This window comes from Callospermophilus lateralis, unplaced genomic scaffold (genome assembly GCF_048772815.1).
Source record: "Callospermophilus lateralis isolate mCalLat2 unplaced genomic scaffold, mCalLat2.hap1 Scaffold_44, whole genome shotgun sequence".
Taxonomy (NCBI): Eukaryota; Metazoa; Chordata; class Mammalia; order Rodentia; family Sciuridae; genus Callospermophilus; species Callospermophilus lateralis.
Genome location: NW_027514389.1, coordinates 4,209,450 through 4,227,353, shown reverse-complemented (window position 1 = coordinate 4,227,353; position 17,904 = coordinate 4,209,450). Strand labels below are relative to the sequence as shown.

General features: G+C 34.3%; 1 protein-coding gene across 3 annotated transcripts; it reads right to left on the bottom strand.

Annotated features, from left to right (window-relative positions):
• Positions 1-5,711: 5,711 nt before the first annotated feature.
• LOC143389149 (transport and Golgi organization protein 1 homolog) lies at positions 5,712-17,285 on the bottom strand. 3 transcript variants are annotated; one of them, XM_077108311.1, is made up of 12 exons: positions 17,240-17,285; positions 17,061-17,151; positions 16,751-16,889; positions 11,976-12,077; positions 11,060-11,120; positions 10,910-10,945; positions 10,766-10,833; positions 10,555-10,655; positions 10,234-10,371; positions 9,207-9,283; positions 7,440-7,602; positions 5,712-6,429 (listed from the first exon to the last, which is right to left on the bottom strand). In XM_077108311.1, the coding sequence occupies exons 1-12, from the start codon at positions 17,255-17,257 to the stop codon at positions 6,116-6,118; spliced, it is 1,308 nt and encodes a 435-aa protein (XP_076964426.1). In that variant the 5' UTR covers positions 17,258-17,285; the 3' UTR covers positions 5,712-6,115. The 3 variants fall into 3 exon arrangements, with proteins under 3 accessions (XP_076964426.1, XP_076964428.1, XP_076964427.1); XM_077108313.1 differs by lacking the exon at positions 10,234-10,371; XM_077108312.1 differs by lacking the exon at positions 11,976-12,077.
• Between the last annotated feature and the right edge of the window lie 619 nt (positions 17,286-17,904).

Below are 17,904 nucleotides of genomic sequence, written 5' to 3'. Positions count from 1 at the left end.
CAAAAGGGTTTTTGTTGGCTGTTCTCATCCATTTTGGGTTCTTAACAGGGAAATTATGATAAGGTTAGGTTTAAAGACTTTTCTAAATAAGCCATATACTTGATCAAAGTTAGAAATTGGTGGCAGAGCTCCATTGTGGCAAATTATATACTCCAGATTTTTTTTTTTTTTTTTTTTTTGCATAGAAAAATATAGTGGGCTATTCCCTAAGGAAAACATGTTTGTTCTTTTTACCACTTCACTATGAAGATCAAATTTTGTCCACTTGGCCATGTAAAGGCTTCCTTGTCCCCTTCATGAGGTCTCCTATCCAGTCAATATTCATTTCTCTCCACATACCCCATGAACTTAAACAACTCTCACATACTTGCTCACACCAAATAGGAATCTCTTAGCCTGAGAATCTCCTCTCAGCTCTTTCCATGCCTCTTTATGAACTGTAACCTTTGCAGTTTCTAGATTTTCCATCTGTATATGTGAATGCTCATAAGCAGAAACTTATTTTGTTTCTCCAGATCTGAATGGCATAGATTTAACTCTTGTCCCAGATACTCCTGTGGCTTCAAGAAAAGAAGATACATTTGTTCATTTTAATGTGGACATTGAGCTCCAGAAGCATATTGAAAAATTAACCAAAGGTTTGTAATTATCAGTTACTGACTTCTTAAGGACTTCTTAAGGACAGTACTTATCTGGGTTTGTGTTGATAGTGTACTTAACACAAGATCTTATGTCACATAGTTATGAATATTGACTTAAAGAAAGTGAAATCAACAATTTTTTTTAAAATATGAGAATTAGCAGTTGCATTATCTAGTTGTGTAATAATGTGGTTAAATATTATTTGACAGGGAAGCTTTTCTCATAATACAGAGTTAAGGAAGCAGGTTCTCTAATAATTACCTTAAGTCCTTTTAGGAACCTAATGATTACTTTCTAACAGTTAAAGAATTATTATTATTTCTTTCAATAAGATGCATTGGGTAAAAAGATACTATAACTGGCAGTTAGTTTGTAAGAATATGGAAAGGACAATCTGGGCATGGTGGTTTCAGGAGGGAGAGAAATAAAATATCAAAGGAACTCTTAAATTTCTATTCTATCTAATAGAGGTGCTTATTGAAACCATTGCTATAGGTACTGCTGATACTTAAGTAACTTCTGTTTTTCTTGTGGTATTTAATATTTTATATTCTTTGGTAGTTTATGATTCTACCTGTGTACATAACTTACATTCTTGCTATACAATTTTGTTGTACTTTGTAGAATTAAAATGATATGGAGAAATGTCACTCAGACAAGGTAGAAGAGCTTTGAGTGACAGCCACAGTGAGTTATCAACAGTTGTGTCATCAGACTGTTTGACATGTTACTTTGTAAAATCATAGGCTTCTGGTGACACATAAGAAATGTGTGGTCTCTGGTTTATGTGGTTTGTTTTAATTCCTTAGGTGCAGCTATCTTCTTTGAATTCAAACACTACAAGCCTAAAAAAAGGGTTACCTACACCAAGTGTTTTGCTTTCATGGAGATGGATGAGATTAAACCTTGGCCAATTGTAATAGAACTGTAAGTGATATACATATAGGATTCATACTGTTCTAATGGTTACTGGTTCATGTTTCTTCTTAGTCCCTCTTATCTAGAATGTAACATTGGAGTAAATCAATCATCAAAGTATTTTAAACAATCATCTTTCTATTGTGGTTACAGATACAAGAAACCCACTGACTTTAAAAGAAAGAAATTGCAGTTATTGACCAAGAAACCACTTTATCTTCATCTACATCAAACTTTGCACAAGGAATGATTCTGACATGAGTAATGTGGAATTTCTGTGAATTTTACCACTCAGTAGAAACCATCATAGCTCTGGGTAGCATATTCATCCTTCAGGAGGCAGGAAGTGAGCCGTACCTATAGGCCAGTGAGTCATTTGCAAAGCTGTACCACAGAACTAAAGTCCAGCACCTCATTGTTATGACTCCTTTGGATACAAGGTTTATTGTAGATTTCGAAACATGTGTTTACTTTTCTATTAATTGTGCAATTAATAGTCTTTTTCCTAATTTACCACTGTTCCTACCCTGCTTCCTTGAACAATACTGCTGTGGTAGGTATGCTCATCTTCAAACTTTAAAATACAGCAATAAGAATGTGCTAGAGTTTACACATTTGCTCAATTTTGCTCCAATATGGTCTTTTGATTTGAATTAACTTCAAACTTTTGAATTGAAGTGGGTAGGATAGTACCAGATTGCTTTGAAAGGAAATTGGATCAGTTATGGTCTGTCTTATAGGCTGTTCCTTAGAGCTGGCCTAAATTCACCCTCATCTGATAGTTCTACTTAGAAATAGTGTGCCTTTACCAGATCAATATCTTATATGGGAGTGCCCCCCAGATTGTAGCTATGATTTTTTTCCAGATGACCAGATTGTTTTTCTGAAAGTGAGCATATTTTTAGTCATGTTGATTAGTTGTTCTACATCACATTGCTATTGTTTCTAGGGTTAACATTAATGATTCTAGGGTTAACATTAAAACCATGTCTCTCAGAATAATTACAAATTTTTGGGTGGGTTTAAATCATGTCATCTAAAAATATATGAGTCAGATGCTAATGAGATACTGCAGGAACAACTGCTGTTTTTCTGACAACTGATTGTGAAACCTTAAAACCTGCATACCTTGTCTTTATAAAGTGATGAGTATGCAAAATCTGGAAAGATATTCTATTTTTTTAATATAGGTAGATACAACTGCCATTTATATCCTATTTAGATATATTGACATTCATATGAAAATATGCAGGTCATTAGCCTATTATAATTTCACCATTTACATTACTTTTAACTTAATGATGAGACATAAATAAAACTTTCATAGTACACAAGGTGGATATTTGATACACAGAACATAAAAATTTGTGAGGAGCTTTTTTGTGGGTTACATGTAGAACCCATGTATTTTAATATTCACTATTTTAAAAGAACAATGCATGAAGGGAATGCAATACTTGGCCTATTTTTAAACTAGTGTAAACCCTAATCATACTATCTGTTGCTTTTTAAACCGAATAACAGTTATTTTAGCCCTTGCACTTCAAGAGATCTAGTCTTTAATTTTTCAGTTGTCTGTTAGGTCAATTTTGTTTACTAGATGAATGTTAATAAAACTATATGAGCCTGAAAGAATTCTCAACCAAATTTAGTCTTTTCTTTCATCTGGATTGGGTTAATTTCACAAGTGCAAAAATAGTTCAGTCTACAGTAGTTCTAGGAAATGAAGAATTTGCCTTAATAAAATGTTCACTCAACTGAAACTCTGAGTAGTCAAAATTTCCAGACTGTAAACTTCTCAAGAGAAGGGCCTCATCTTCTCCATGTCATGTAAACTTTACAAGGTGCTTGGCAGCACTCTGTACCCTGTGGAGTACTCAGTACCTTTTTGTTTGATGTTACTGATGTTTGAAGTTGTTCCCTTAAAATCTACTATTAAAATGTAGCAAAACTGATACATTGTTCTTTCTGTTTTTTCATAGACTATAAAACACGTATATCAAAGTGATAATTAAAAAAAAAAACCTTTTTTTTGGTTGTAGATGGACACAGTACCTTTATATTTATATGTGGTGCTGAGGATCAAACCCAGTGCCTCACATGCAACCCCAGCCCCTCAAAGTGATAATTTATATAAAGAAACATTTAGCATCCTTCACATAAGAATGCTTTTTTTAAACCTCTATTTATCTATGTGATGCTGAGGATTAAACCCAGGGCCTTGCCTGCACTAGGCAAGTACTCTACCTCTGAGCCACAACCCCAGCTGCCACCAAAGAACAGGGTTATGTGAAAAAAAAAGAGGATGCTTTGTATGAATGTCTTTCATCAGCATTAAACAAACTTAAATTGAACATTGTCATCAGCTTAGCTTTAATTCAGACCTGAATGACCAAACCTCCCCTGCCAAAAAAGGTGGTTTTATCTTGAAGCAATTAACACAAAACAATCTGTATCTCACAAATTAGTTGTTTAAATTTACTTTCTAATGTGGGAGGGGATGAGTCACTGGACAATAATTACAACTATAGCAGTAATACTTTCAGGTTGAAACACTACTGCTTCACAAATGAAATGATTTTAGTAACTAAACTCAAACACAATTTGCTGGAGAGGACTTCTAAAACTTTTGAGATACAAAAGTATAATTGAATCAAGAGACAGTATTCTCTCACAACTGGTATATGGGCAGCTACCTTGGGCTTTGCTACAGAAGTGGTACAATCAGATGGATGTAAGGAGAGGCAACTATGGGTGGGTTCAGAACTGCTCAGATATACTACATAGAACGCATTATAGCTTACCAATAGAATAAATACAAAAAAGGCTTTAGAGGGAAAACTACTGTTGCTTTGAATAAAAAAATAAATCTGCCTTTCCTTGAAAATCTATCTTCCTAGCTGACATCACCTTTATTTAAATGCTATTTTAAAATTAGAAGTTTTAGTAACTTCAGCATTGCCTTGTGTCCTATAGAGGTTGAAAGATACATTCAAAATTGGTGTTTGTGACTTAAATTTTATTTTACAAGGTTAAAAATGGCATAAGCTATTATATGGTTTTCCTCTTACACACAGCTGCTGCTTCTGATATTAAATGGAGGCTATGTAGATTGAATTCTTCCTAACGGACTCAAATTCTTTTTGATTCTGAGTCATCTTCAGTAGTTTAGAGATGTTGTTTCACAGAGATTTTGTTTCACACTGAAGCTTTTGCCCCTATTTTGAGAATACTTAGGGGACATAAAAAGAACAATGATATGTTCTAGGTTTCAACAATCCTATTACTTTCTAGAACTTTAAAGAATGGAAGAATATGGTCTAGCAGTAAACAAAAGTACCAGGCTTTTATAATTTTATTTAAATCTTAAACCTCTTAAAATGTACTGTTAAAATTGCTGTAATTAAAATTACAGCTCTGGAGAGCTAGTTCTTAGAAACATTGTTTTAAAGACAGTAGTTACAGATTCAGGACTTGCTTTAATTGATTTTTAAATAAAATATATTTGAGTATCTGTAAAAAAAAAAGAATTTAATTCAGCCCATAGTTGCTGATTAAAGACATTATAAGCCTTAGAGTTTCATTCATTCTTTCTCAGAGGATTATACTTTTCTAATTTTTTTAATCATATTTCTTGAAAATCAGTGGCAAGGTACATTTTTTAAAAGAAATTTCCTTATTTTTTATAGACACAACATACCACCCTATATTTTACTGTTATAATGCAATAATGGCAAAAGCAGTAGAACTTCAGGTCAAACAACTCTTGCTACTAATGTAAACTCATTCTCAGAAAACTATTCTCACATGGACAGTGGTTAGAAAAAAGTACATGAATGTGCTACAAAAATAGAGCCACAAGACTTCTCACAAGTAAAATAAATTCCTCTGTATAAGTCCACAGTTGACCAAGGTCCAGCCTCCTTAACAGTGAGCAACAGGAAATATGCTGCCAAGTCACCATCTTCAGTTCTGAGAGTGAGTTTACATGCTTCCCCAATGGCACAAAGTCTCATGACAATCCAATGAATCAAAAGACACTTGGGAAATATTAATAAACAATTTTTATGAACTATTACAACAAAGAACTTCATCAAGAAGGAAAATGAAGTTTATGATCTTTGAGTAAACATTTTTAGCATAACAGTCTCTGCGACCAGATATTTAAAGAGAAAATCAAGCTTATAAAACACCATTTCTCTGTTATCAACTGGAATACACTAAAAAGAGGATAATGGAAATACATGTTCTTAAAGCATTTCCACAGGAAATGTCCATAATTATGACATTCTAAATCATTTAGCAATTGTATATGCTACATTAACTAAAACAAAGGTATTCTTTATTGCACATTTTAAAGTTGGAAGGATACTCTAGTTTAAGTGGGGGATATTTAGGGGGAAAATATTTTGGCTCCAAATGTATACTGTGCCAAGGCAGCTTCATTCTAAAAACATAAACCAATTAAAAAAACTTTTATATTTTGAAGCCAATAATCCTTCAACACAATGAATAGTTCATAGTCCACTTTCTGACTAAGTGTCAGAGGTTAATTTTATGGGCCCTGTTTTAAGGCCTGTGAACAGCCCTCACTACTCTGAGAATCGGGTGTAGTTGGAGGCTCATCTTTAAAGCCTGAAGACATTAAGTCTTTTGCAGCAGGTGGTGGCCCATAGTCTTGGGGACCATGAGTTGGAGGTGGTAATGGGGCACCAGGAATGAAGTACTCTCTTGGGTCAAATGAACCTAAAGGTCTAAATGGTGCAGGTCCTGGAAAAAAATCACGAGGGTCAAAAGGCAAATCCCATTGTCCAGGTGGAACACCTGGTGCATATTCTCTGAAGCCTATTGGTGGATGCATATCAGGACCTGGAAAATAATAAGGAAGTTATGTAAATACCCAGAAATTTCTGAACTTGGGTGATTTCAAGTATGTTAATATAGTCTTTAATTTCTCCCAAGCCTAGAACATCAACTGGTGAACACCCTGACTTGCCAGATGAGGCAAACTGAAATGGAACAAGTTTAGGTTATAGCCTGGCCAACCAGCCATGAAGCAACATATTAAGGATTTAAACATGGCTCTACCTAGCTCCAGGCTTATCTTTTTTCTTTCCCTACTATATAATTGCAGAATTATTTCTATCTCACAAGAGCTCCATTTATATTTGGAAGTACTAAATTACCATGACAAGATAATAGATTATGAAATAAGAACTTTGCTACATCAAAGAAATTTTGATAAAAGGAAATCCCACTATTTATTACTGTATCCATTAAAAATTCATGAAGTATTTCAGCATGGACTTTACACATGCCATCAAAATCAAGGTGCATGCCCTCCTGGAAAAGGCCTTCCACAGCCACCTAATTAAATCAGCAACATTTATTAGGTCACTGTTAAATCCTCCTCTTTAACACTTCCCTCTGACTTTTCTCAAGGTAAGGAGGATTTGACTTTTCCTTTTCTATATTCTATAACCTACTGCTTATGCTTCCATTATGGGTGATTACAAACTTTATGCTATAGGATTTTCATATCTGTGACAAAATTTTAAGTTATGGCATATGTCTCATCCACCTTTCCATCTATTGCAGTGCATATCAACATATTTTCAACAAACATCTGCAGAAGTAATATTTCTGGCTTTTCTCTATATAGCCCCTTATCCTTGTCAATGAGATAGCTATTGCCTATCTCAGTATAAGATTATGTAGTGTCCCATATGTCCCAGAAAACTGGAGGAAAATTTAAAATGTACTCAGCTGTATCCTTTCATTGTTAAGACCTGAGATAGCAACCAACTGTTTTAGCAAGCAATAGAAATGAAAGATGAATGTGATTTATAAGTCAATCACTACTGTTCAGATCATCATACCAAATGGTGGAGGAATTGGCCGAGGCCCAAAAGGCCCACCGAGCTGAAATGGCGGTCCATACCAAAAGGGAGGTGGTGGAGGCCGTCCCATCGGGGGTCCCATAGGGGGGCCCATGAAGGGTACCCCTGAGAAAGGAGGGGGCTCTTTCATAGCCATATTAACCTGCAATTTAAGATTTGAAAGCAGTTAAAAGTTTTAAAATTCCTATGTATTAAGACAAAGTACCAACACCGATAAAACTAAAACCCCAAACAGGCACCTGTCCAGAGAACACCATCAGTGCAACAAAACTCTACCCACCCCTCCTGTGTATTCCCACTGACAGCTTACAGAAGTTATAAGGATTCCACAAGAGGGAGCAGTTTGTTACTGATTATATCTGCACAGGAAAGGGAAAGGCAAGAGGACTGGCAGAGGTTATTAACAGAGGTGATTTCTGACCAGTATGTCTTGCTGTATTCACTACAACCTATTTCAAAGGGAGTCCCCCCCTCCCCATCACTTCCCTTTCATCACAGTAGCTCATTACTTCCATATTAAGAATGAACAGAATACAATGAAAAATCCATTCTCTACCCATGTAATAATAGCTACAATTCAGAGTATCTTCAGTACGTCTTTCATATATTATTCAACCTCTGAGATCTTTAAGTAGACTGTCTTGTTTTAAATAAGAGGGAACAAAAGCAAATGGATTATCATAATTTGTTGACGGCCACACTGCATATTAAAGGATCTCAATCCCAGGTTTGCCTCCAAGCCATGCTTTCCCACCTATACTCCTCTCTAACAACAGGTCTTTGCTCTCTTTTAAATCTTCTACTACAAAGGGGTTTGGGGGTCTTATCTAAGCTGCCCTTAGATTGCTCCAGAGATGTATGTTCCTGGAATATGTATACACTGGAACTTGAGAAGTATTTTCCAACACAATGCTATATACACAAATTAGGAAGACAAGGCTTTAATATTTACTTTCATTTACTGTACACCATTTGAGATATTGATTTATCATTTCCTATGAGTAGTGGGTTTGAAACTAAACAATTAAAAATTTATTTTATTATAGAGCTGCAGAAGACCTACCAGATATAATAGCAACACAGTTACAAGAGAAAGCACTTATGTGAACAAATGAGACCATTGCTTGGGACTGGCTCAAGAGGTCATTTCAGATTATCATTGTTGCACTGAAACAGTATTTCACTTTCAGAAAATCTGATACCAATCTAATTCAAATCACTCAAAATAGGGTTTGCTCAAATGGAGGAATTCTTAAATAGCATTCTTCCAAACAAAAATAAAAATGATGAATTATATAATTTATAATGAATTTACTTTGCCTTAGAACATTCAACACAAAACACCATATAAAGTTAGAGTGATAACTTTTCACATTCTGTAGTTCATTATAGTTGTACACACTTAAGCCACATTTCCAAGTTAAGGAGAAAAGTAAGCTCAAAATTGCATGCAGTTTAAAGCAAACAAGATCAGTGTCATGCTCTGAATATCCTTCCCAGAAATGCACAGAATAAAACCCAATTCAGTTCTCAACCTCTAAGTACTTACTCCAACTGGATGCTCAGTCAAAGAAGTAATGGTAGAAACTGAGTGGGTCTCAGGTTCTTGGGGAACAGTTTGCTTTTTAAAAAACAAATGGGATAGTACAAATAGAACACAAAGAAGGATAAAGCAAAGAGCAAGTACTGTAAGAAAGCTACATGTTCCTGCACGACCACGTGATTCACAGTAACTACAGAACTTACCTTGCCCTCATCTGTCACCTTAGCTGGAGAAGAACTTCTGGAGCTGCTGTTCATGTGAGCTGGACCACATCCTGGGTCTGTTAGAGATCAAAGAATGGATTCAGACTTATGCTAACATGAAAAGAATAAAAATCCTGCATCCACAATTACAGATTCTTTGAAATTACTTGGTCTCTTTACCAGAGGCAACGGGTTTCCCAGATGCCTCAGAAGACCATTGAGTACGAGGTAAAGGTCCATCCATTGACCCTTGGGAAAGAAAGATCAGAGCCCTTGTATGTATTTTTCAGAAGAAATAAACCACTGGTGGACAGGTCAGGGTTCAACAATAACTAGAAAGCAACATTAAAAATGGGTTGCCCAGGGGTTAGGGTCGTAGCTCAGTTGTAGAGTGTTTGCCTAGCATGTGTGAGGCACTGGGTTTGATTCTCAGCACCACACCATCTACAATTAAAAATATTTTTTATAAAAAATGGGTTGCCCAATACGAAAATCACAATTTATGAAGAGACTTAAGTAAAATAAAGAACTGCCTTGGCTTGATAGAACAGCAAATTAATACGTACTGGTCCTAAACTTTAAGCTATAGACTTGAAGTATGTGTAGGTTGGCTTTTCTTTAGTCTATATAACCTGACTTCCAATCTTACCAAGACTACAGTCCTATTTAGAATTGGAAATAAGACTCAGTATTTCATATTGGAAATATGTATGCTACATAAAGTTTAAGGCTACTTTTATAATATTTGGGAAAGGAACACCATAGAGATTTAATTTAAAGATAAAGGTTTACACTTCACAGTGTAAAATTTAAAAGAAAAAAACAATACAAGGACCTCCAGGAAAAAAAAAAAATGTTTTCTATTCTAGAACAGATTTTACAGAAAACATTCACTAAGATAAAGTAAGAAATTATCTTCTATATATTGTGCAGGCCCAAATTCTATGTTTTCATTAGAATATTCAAAAGGGAAAAAAAAAACAAAACCTTGAAGCAGTTTACTATAAAGCAACATGCGAATGCTCACCAAATCCATTTCTAGGCATATCTCTTTGATTAAGAGTAGCAGAAGGAGGTCTCCCAGCTGGCTCTGCTGTCAATGGAGGGGAACATTCTCCACTACTCACGGGGGATACACCAAAAGAGCCATTATGGCTCAGTGGACCTAAAGACAACAATGCCGTGTTACTACTTTAAGGCAGCCTTCTCCCTGACACCAACTCCCACACCTCCCGCTTTAGCAAATCATTCAGATTATTTCATAACCATTACACACAGAAATAAAAAGTAATTTACATACATTCTGCACCAAGAAATAAAATAGCTCCTTTTACAAAGTGCCCCCTACCTCTCCGAGGAGGATTTTGTAAATTTGGTCTCCCCGGCATTGGTTTTACAATCACAGGTTCATCTTGCCACATTGCCATCTTTTGGGTCATTTCCAGTAGTCTTGAATATTGAGAAAGAATGGGCTGAATTATGAGACAGCAATCCTAAATAATATCTAGCATAACCTTAAAACACTATAAAACATACAGTAAGACACAAAAATCACATACTTCTGTCTCAAATTAGCAACTTCCCTTTTCTCTTCAGCTATAGCTCTTTCTGCAGAACGAGCTTTGAGCTATTAAAGAGAAAATATTCAAATTCAGTTACGGTAGGCTATGCAAAAAATAAAGAAAAGGGGGAAAAAATCTTACCCAATTATCATGAGCTTTCTTCTCATGCGTAGCAATCTGAAAAAGACAACACATTAAAAAAATGTTTTTAGGGACTCATTATAATAGCCTATAATTGTCTGTATTAGATATCAAAGAATTCTGCAACTACAGGACAGTATTAATTACTACCTGGTTTTTAAATGAGCGCTCGGTTTTCTGTAATTCTTCTTCCATCTCTTCAATTCTCCGCCTAAGAATTACAACAATTGAATAAAATTTGAAACATTCTGACCATTTTCTCTTTATTCCATCAGCTATACTTTTAAAGACTTTTATCATACATAAGAAAAACATTTCTATAGTTATATGAATCCAGTGTGATCAAAACTAATACTACAGACCAGGTGCAATGCCACATGCCAGTAATCCCATGCCAGATTGGGAAGCTGAGGCTGGAGGATCACAAGTTCGAGGTCAGTCTCAGCAATTAAGTGGGAACCTATGCAACTGAGACCCTGTCTCAAAGTAAAAAAAAAGGTCTAAGGATGTAGCTTAGTAGTAAAGCATCAAAAATAAATAAATAAATAAATAAAATAAAAACCTAATACTAATAACTTCTTTATCATTTAATTGCTAGAGATTCTGAATTGATAAATTATAATTTCCTTAACTGCTCATCAGTGTGTTCTCAAGTAATTCTGCTAGAAATATCTTCCTCCTTAAAACTTTTTTTTCTCTTTTTCAAATTATATCCATAGAAGATTTCCAAGGTCTATCAAATGCCACACTTTTGTCGGTCATGATATAACACACAGCAAACTGATTTCTTAAGAATTACTACAACATACAAAACCCCCAGAACTGTTTGCATTTACCAAGTTCCCTATGGTCTTGCCCATTGGGTACAAGTAAATTTTTGTTAACATTTTTTATTTGTTAAGTTGAAATTTATTTTTTCTCCTGTGTGAATTGAATGTGTTCATATCCTCTCGTTATTATACTTCCATGCTATTTTCTTCTATCTACATTATGTAAAAAAAGATTAAAAAGAAAGCTAACACTAATTCATTAGACATTGACACCCTCCTTTAGAAACTGAACTCACTTGTAATTTTTAACTTCCTGTACAGCGGAAACCACCTTTTCATCTGCAGCTGACAGCTGCTGCTCTTTTTCTAGTCTCTCACATTCTTCTTGACTCAGTTTCCTAAAATAAAGCCAGTTATCAATTCAAAAGTTTCTCTTTGTGAATATCACTTCCAACAATTCTATAAAATGCTTAGGCACATAAAATGGGAATTCAAACCTGCAATTTCATAAATCAAACTCTGCAAATCACTTACATTTTCTAACTTCTCCTCTTAATTCTCTACTTACCAGTAAATAAAATAAATGTGAAAACAACATGTGCCCCAAGGGCAAGTCTCCTGTGTGTAAGATAATAAAAACTCACTTTACTTCAATGTGGAAGATCAGGACTGATCAACCTAACATAATTAAACATATTAGGATAAAGCAGGGGATAATTCTTTTCTCGTTTCTGCCATGGGTAGGACACTAAGTATATCTTTGTCATGGAGGAACTCTTTTCTCAATCCAAGACTGGTACCATAATAAACATATAGTCAGTCAAAGAAAAAATCTTCTAGAATATGTCTTTTAGCTATGCAATTAACCACAGAACATTTTTCACACTTTAGAATTGTAAATTAAGCAAAAAGACAAATCTGAGTTTTGATAATGTCTATCAACCAGAAAAAGAAGCCAAACTGACCCACTATCAGAGTATTATCTACTGACAAGTTTTAACTCTGATCATGAAACTCAAGATGTTCATCTACTGACACAAAGGTAGCTACATTTAATGATTTAAAAAATACTATTTTCTGCTATCCTTGTACTACTTTAGCCATAGTTCCAATTCGAAAGATAATTAACTTGAAAGTTAATTTCCATAAATCAGAAGAACTACAGTAAAAAAGGATTACTGATACCAAATAGAAAAAGGGGATTATATATTCTTATATAGCTTCTCATTTAATTCTTCAGCAAGTATTTTATGAGTGGCTATAATATACTAGTTACCTTGTAAGATGCTAAAGAATAAAAGAGCTCACTGTTTCAGGTATAAATGATGCCTAAAGGAATATAATAATTTTCCCCACTGGCGTAAGAAGGAATATGGAGAAAACTGAATCTTGAAGAAAAGAGAGAATTTTGTTTCCAATTATCAAAGAGTTAGTCTGAGAGCACTAAGAACAATCAAAACATCTTTATAAGAATATAAAATTGTGTTTGAAGGGATCCAAGCTAAAAAGTCAGTGAAGATATATGTATGTGGCCAAGATCCATTAGAAAAAGGAATCTCAGAATTACAAGTAAGGCTGGCACTTTAAGGTACTTTTCTCCTATTAAAGATATCACAAAGATATGAGTCTGAACCAAGCCTTCATTAAATTCCTGGGCTTAGAGGAAAAAAGAGGCTACCAATAAAGGGACCCTTAATAAAAGCCCTAGTCTTTGAGTTTAGATTAGAAAGTACTGCACACTTAAGTGATGAATAGGCAAAAAATCCAAAAGGAACAATACTGAAACATTGAAAAGACAAGTCATTTTTGAATTATCTTAATTGTTGACTAAGTTTAAAGTGACAATCTTACTCAAGTAACCTCAACACTTTTCTATAAGAAGATAACTTCGTCTTAGTCCTCAAATTTCATCTATAATTATCACAACAATGTTGGCCAATCAAAACTGACCAGGCACTCCATAAGACAAAATTCTGTGAGAAAAAATCCCACAGAAAAGGAAATCAGCTAATGGGGTTATCTGCACATGTTTTAAAATCACTGTGCTTTATATAGTCAAAAAAGTAAAGTCAAGATTATGAATTTCAGGGCTGGGAATATAGTTTAGTTGGTAGAGTGCTGCCTTGCATGCACAAGGCTCTTGGTTCAAACCCCAGCACCACTAAAGAGGAAAAAATAGATTATGAATTTTGTCAAAGGATTAGAAACTATAAAACCAAGAAATAGTTGGGTGTGGTGACCTTCCTACAGTGGAAGATACTCAGGAGGCAGAGGCAGAATTATGAGATTAAAGATAGCTTGGAAAGCAGTAAGACCCTAGTCCCTTATGAGAAAGAGCAAGGAGTCTGGAGAGGTAGCTCAATAGTAGAGCACATGGCTCAAGGTCCTGGGTTTGAGCTGTAGTACTGAAATAGGACTGGGGTTGTGGCTCAGTGGTGAAGCATGGGCCCCACACGTGTGGGGCACTGGGATCAGTCCTCAACACCACATAAAATAAATAAAATATTGTGTTGGGCTGGGGATGTGGCTCAAGCGGTAGCGTTGTCGCCTGGCATGCGTGCGGCCCGGGTTCAATCCTCAGCACCCCATGCAAACAAAGATGTTGTGTCTGCCAAAAACTAAAAAATAAATATTAAAATTTTCTTTCTCTCTCTCTTAAAAAATCCTATAAAAAATAAAATATTGTGTCCATCTACAACTAAAATAATATTTTAAACCCTGAATTTTTTAAAATCCTAAACTCAATGAATGATTTTAGCAGCAGATTTGGGAAGTAAAATAAATCCTAGCGCTTTTAAGACAGGTCAGAAGAAAATATCCAGAAGAAGTAAATCCAGAATGTAGGAGGCAGGGGAAATCAAATTCTAATATGCATTATTATAATCAGAAGAGAGAATGAGGTAAAATCAACATTTAGAAAAAGACTCGAAAATTCAAGAAGTGTTTAATGGTCCCAAGCAACATAACTGCAAGAGGAAAAGTGGGTGGGGTGGGGAAAACTACACCTAGGCACTTCCCAATACAACTGTTAAAAAAACAAGAGAAAGGACTACAGAAACTAGGGGAGGGATAAGACCAAACAACAATGATAATGGACTCCTTAAAGAAAAAAATTAAAACAGATGGTAATTAATTGGATATTTTTAAATTGCTAAAACTAAGTAACAGTCAAAATTCAGTAGCCAAAAGAAAGATCCTTTAAAAATGGAAACTGGTTTTAACTCTAATCATGAAGTTCATGTCAGCCTAATACGGATTATAAAGGTAGCAATATTTAGTGGATAAAATACTATTCTCTGTTTATCCTTGTACTACCTCTGATACACTAATCAAATCTATCATTAAAGGACAATGTTCAAATAGAATGAAAATAATTTCAAATAAGAAACCAACAGTGTAGAATGCAGAACTACAGAAACTTTAAATATGTGTATAAATTGAATGAATGTCTTGTGGAGTTCACAGTATATGAAGTACTAACATATAATGCCACAACAGCTATCTGATTCAGGAGCTACTTAAAGCCCATAAAAAATAATAATAAACCTATTAATCTATGTCAGGTTTTTATTAAATCCAGAATATATACCATGGCCTTTAAATTATGAGAAGATGAATAAAATTATAATTATATAATTATAATTCCATTATAATTTATGATTACATCAAGCTTATACAGGGGATGAGGAAAATAATTAAAAATATATAAACTATTAAAAAGATACAAGGAAGAAAAAAAGAACAGGTCATCAAATAGAAAGCAAATTCTTCATAAACCACAGGCACATATTGACATGGACAGACTTATATTTTAGAAAGTCCACTCAAGCGGCTATAGAGAAAACTACTAAGAATTTGAAATAAGTTATATACAAATATAAAAAAATGGAGAATGAAGACAGATGATCTAGGTTAGAAACAGAAAAGATGACAGAGGCATGAACTGACATAGTACCTGGGGATGAGTAAAAAGAGTACAAACCACAGATGATGACTGAATGAATTTTGGAGGAGTTGAGAAAAATAGTGCTACAATTTAATTGCATTACAAAGAAAATTAATTGCCTTTTAGGTCATTCAGATTACTAGTAGGGACAGAGAAAACAAGTGTTCTTTTAAAAAAAAAGTGATAAAATGAGAAATGTTTCTTTGAAACAGGCCAGGAATTTAGAACTGGCCTGAACAAAAATTTGAGATTCTAAAAAGGTCACTTGGAGATCACAGAATTTTAGAAAAGTTAATGGAAAGGTTTCAATATGTAATGCATTAATTAGGCAACAGAAGTCAAAATACCTAAAAATAGTTAGGTCTGTAAGAAGGTCTGTCTTTGCTTTACAAGATATATATATGCCGAAGAGTAAAATCAGGTGCAAACAAATAAAATCTGACACAACCTATTTTTAGAGAATTCAAGTATTTTTGTGGATTAAAAACTTCAAATGAACTTTCAAAAAATAACTAGCTCCACACTAAGAAGATTAATATATAAATATATACTCCAAACAAGTACTTCTGTAATCATAACTCCTAAGGTCCTTGCCACAGTTCAATTTTGTGTGAACATCTGAGATATTCAAGTCCAAAACTTGTACCATCAATAAGTAAATATTATTCCTTTTTGAAGTTTTTATTCTACTAAAACATGTCATTCCAAATCACTCAGTATTTTTAAAGGTCCAGAGTTAGAGATACAAGTTCAAAACATTAGAATTACATAACTGATCACAATGAAAGGTAATTAAAATAAATAGGGGGATCATAGAAAGGGTCTTGAACTTTGAGAGGTATTTCCACAGTGACTGTTAATACCTTTTTACCACTTCCTGCCTTCATATGAATTTGACAATTGATTATGATGTCCTCACAGCCTTAGTTTATGGTTCCAACTACCTCAGGACTCTTAAGACTGACGATGGAAAGAAAAATGCAACTTATAGGAAAAAAAACACAAAGGAAAAAAGACAAATCTCTACTTATTACAACTAGAAGAAATTGTAAATAATCTTAAGAAAAGATAAAATTATCTGTTAGTTCACACAGTGATAACAATAACAAACAATGAAAATCTTACTTTTGTAGTGCCATCTCATTTTTCTGGTAGAGTTCATTTAAAATCTCCATTTTCTGCGTTAGAGTTTTGCATTCCTCTTCTAGTCCAACTTTAGAAGACTGTAGTGAATTGCAGTCACCTTCTAATTTATTTATTTGGTCTGTAAAGGATAAAACAGCTTATCTCTATATGTGTACAAGGACTTAAGAACTTGTTTGAGGGAGTAGTGCCAAGAAAAGTAAGAAGCATGAAAGCAAGAAGCCATTCTTTATCTTTGCAATAAAATTTTAAGTCTTTCCAACATGGCAATTTCTTCTCAAGAAGAACCCACCTTCTAGATTACATTTTGTGGACATCGAGGCTCTTAGCTTAAGTTGTAAAAGTTTTAGATCCTCTTCAACTACTGATATTGTAGTTTGTGTCTAAAAATTGCAGAAAAGAGAGGTATTCTTAAAAGTGAGGCACAGGAAGAATTCACAGGCACTATGGGACTCTAACAAAGAACTATACCCGAGAGACATCCATCATCTGCTTAATTTGATCTTTGATCTTCTCATTCCGATCACCTAAAAAACAAAAGACTTTAGCTTTTTCTTTCCTTACTTTTAACTCTATATTCTCCTAACTTCCCCAAACTAAATAATGATTGTGTTCAAACACCAGAAGAAAAAAAATCAATTAAATAACTAAACTGATTAGACTAATGACTTTTAAGAGAATTGCAAGCTTAGATTTAAAAAAAAAAAAGAGAGAGAGAGATGAATTTCAGGCTGGGGTTGTGGCTCAGTGGTAGAGTGCTCACCTAGCATGTGTGAGGCACTGAGTTTGATCCTCAGCATAAAAATAAATAAAAGTACTGTGTCTGTCTTAAAAACAAAACAAAAAAAAAAGGTGAATTTCTAGTTTGCACAACTAAAATGTTATCTATGCTATTCTTGTAAGATAAAATCTTTTCTTCTCTCTCAGATCTATCTTCACCTGGGCAAGTAAGTGTCTTATTTAGAAAGATTCAATCCTCTATTTTCTCCCTGAATCTACTACCAGGTGTGGTTTGAAATACTTGCTATGTAAGCAATATCCAACTTGGGAGAAAACATGTGGAAATATTTTCCTCATCAGTAAACACTGTTACACTCCCTCTCTCTAGATTTCTGATAGTCTCTAGCCTCTGTTCT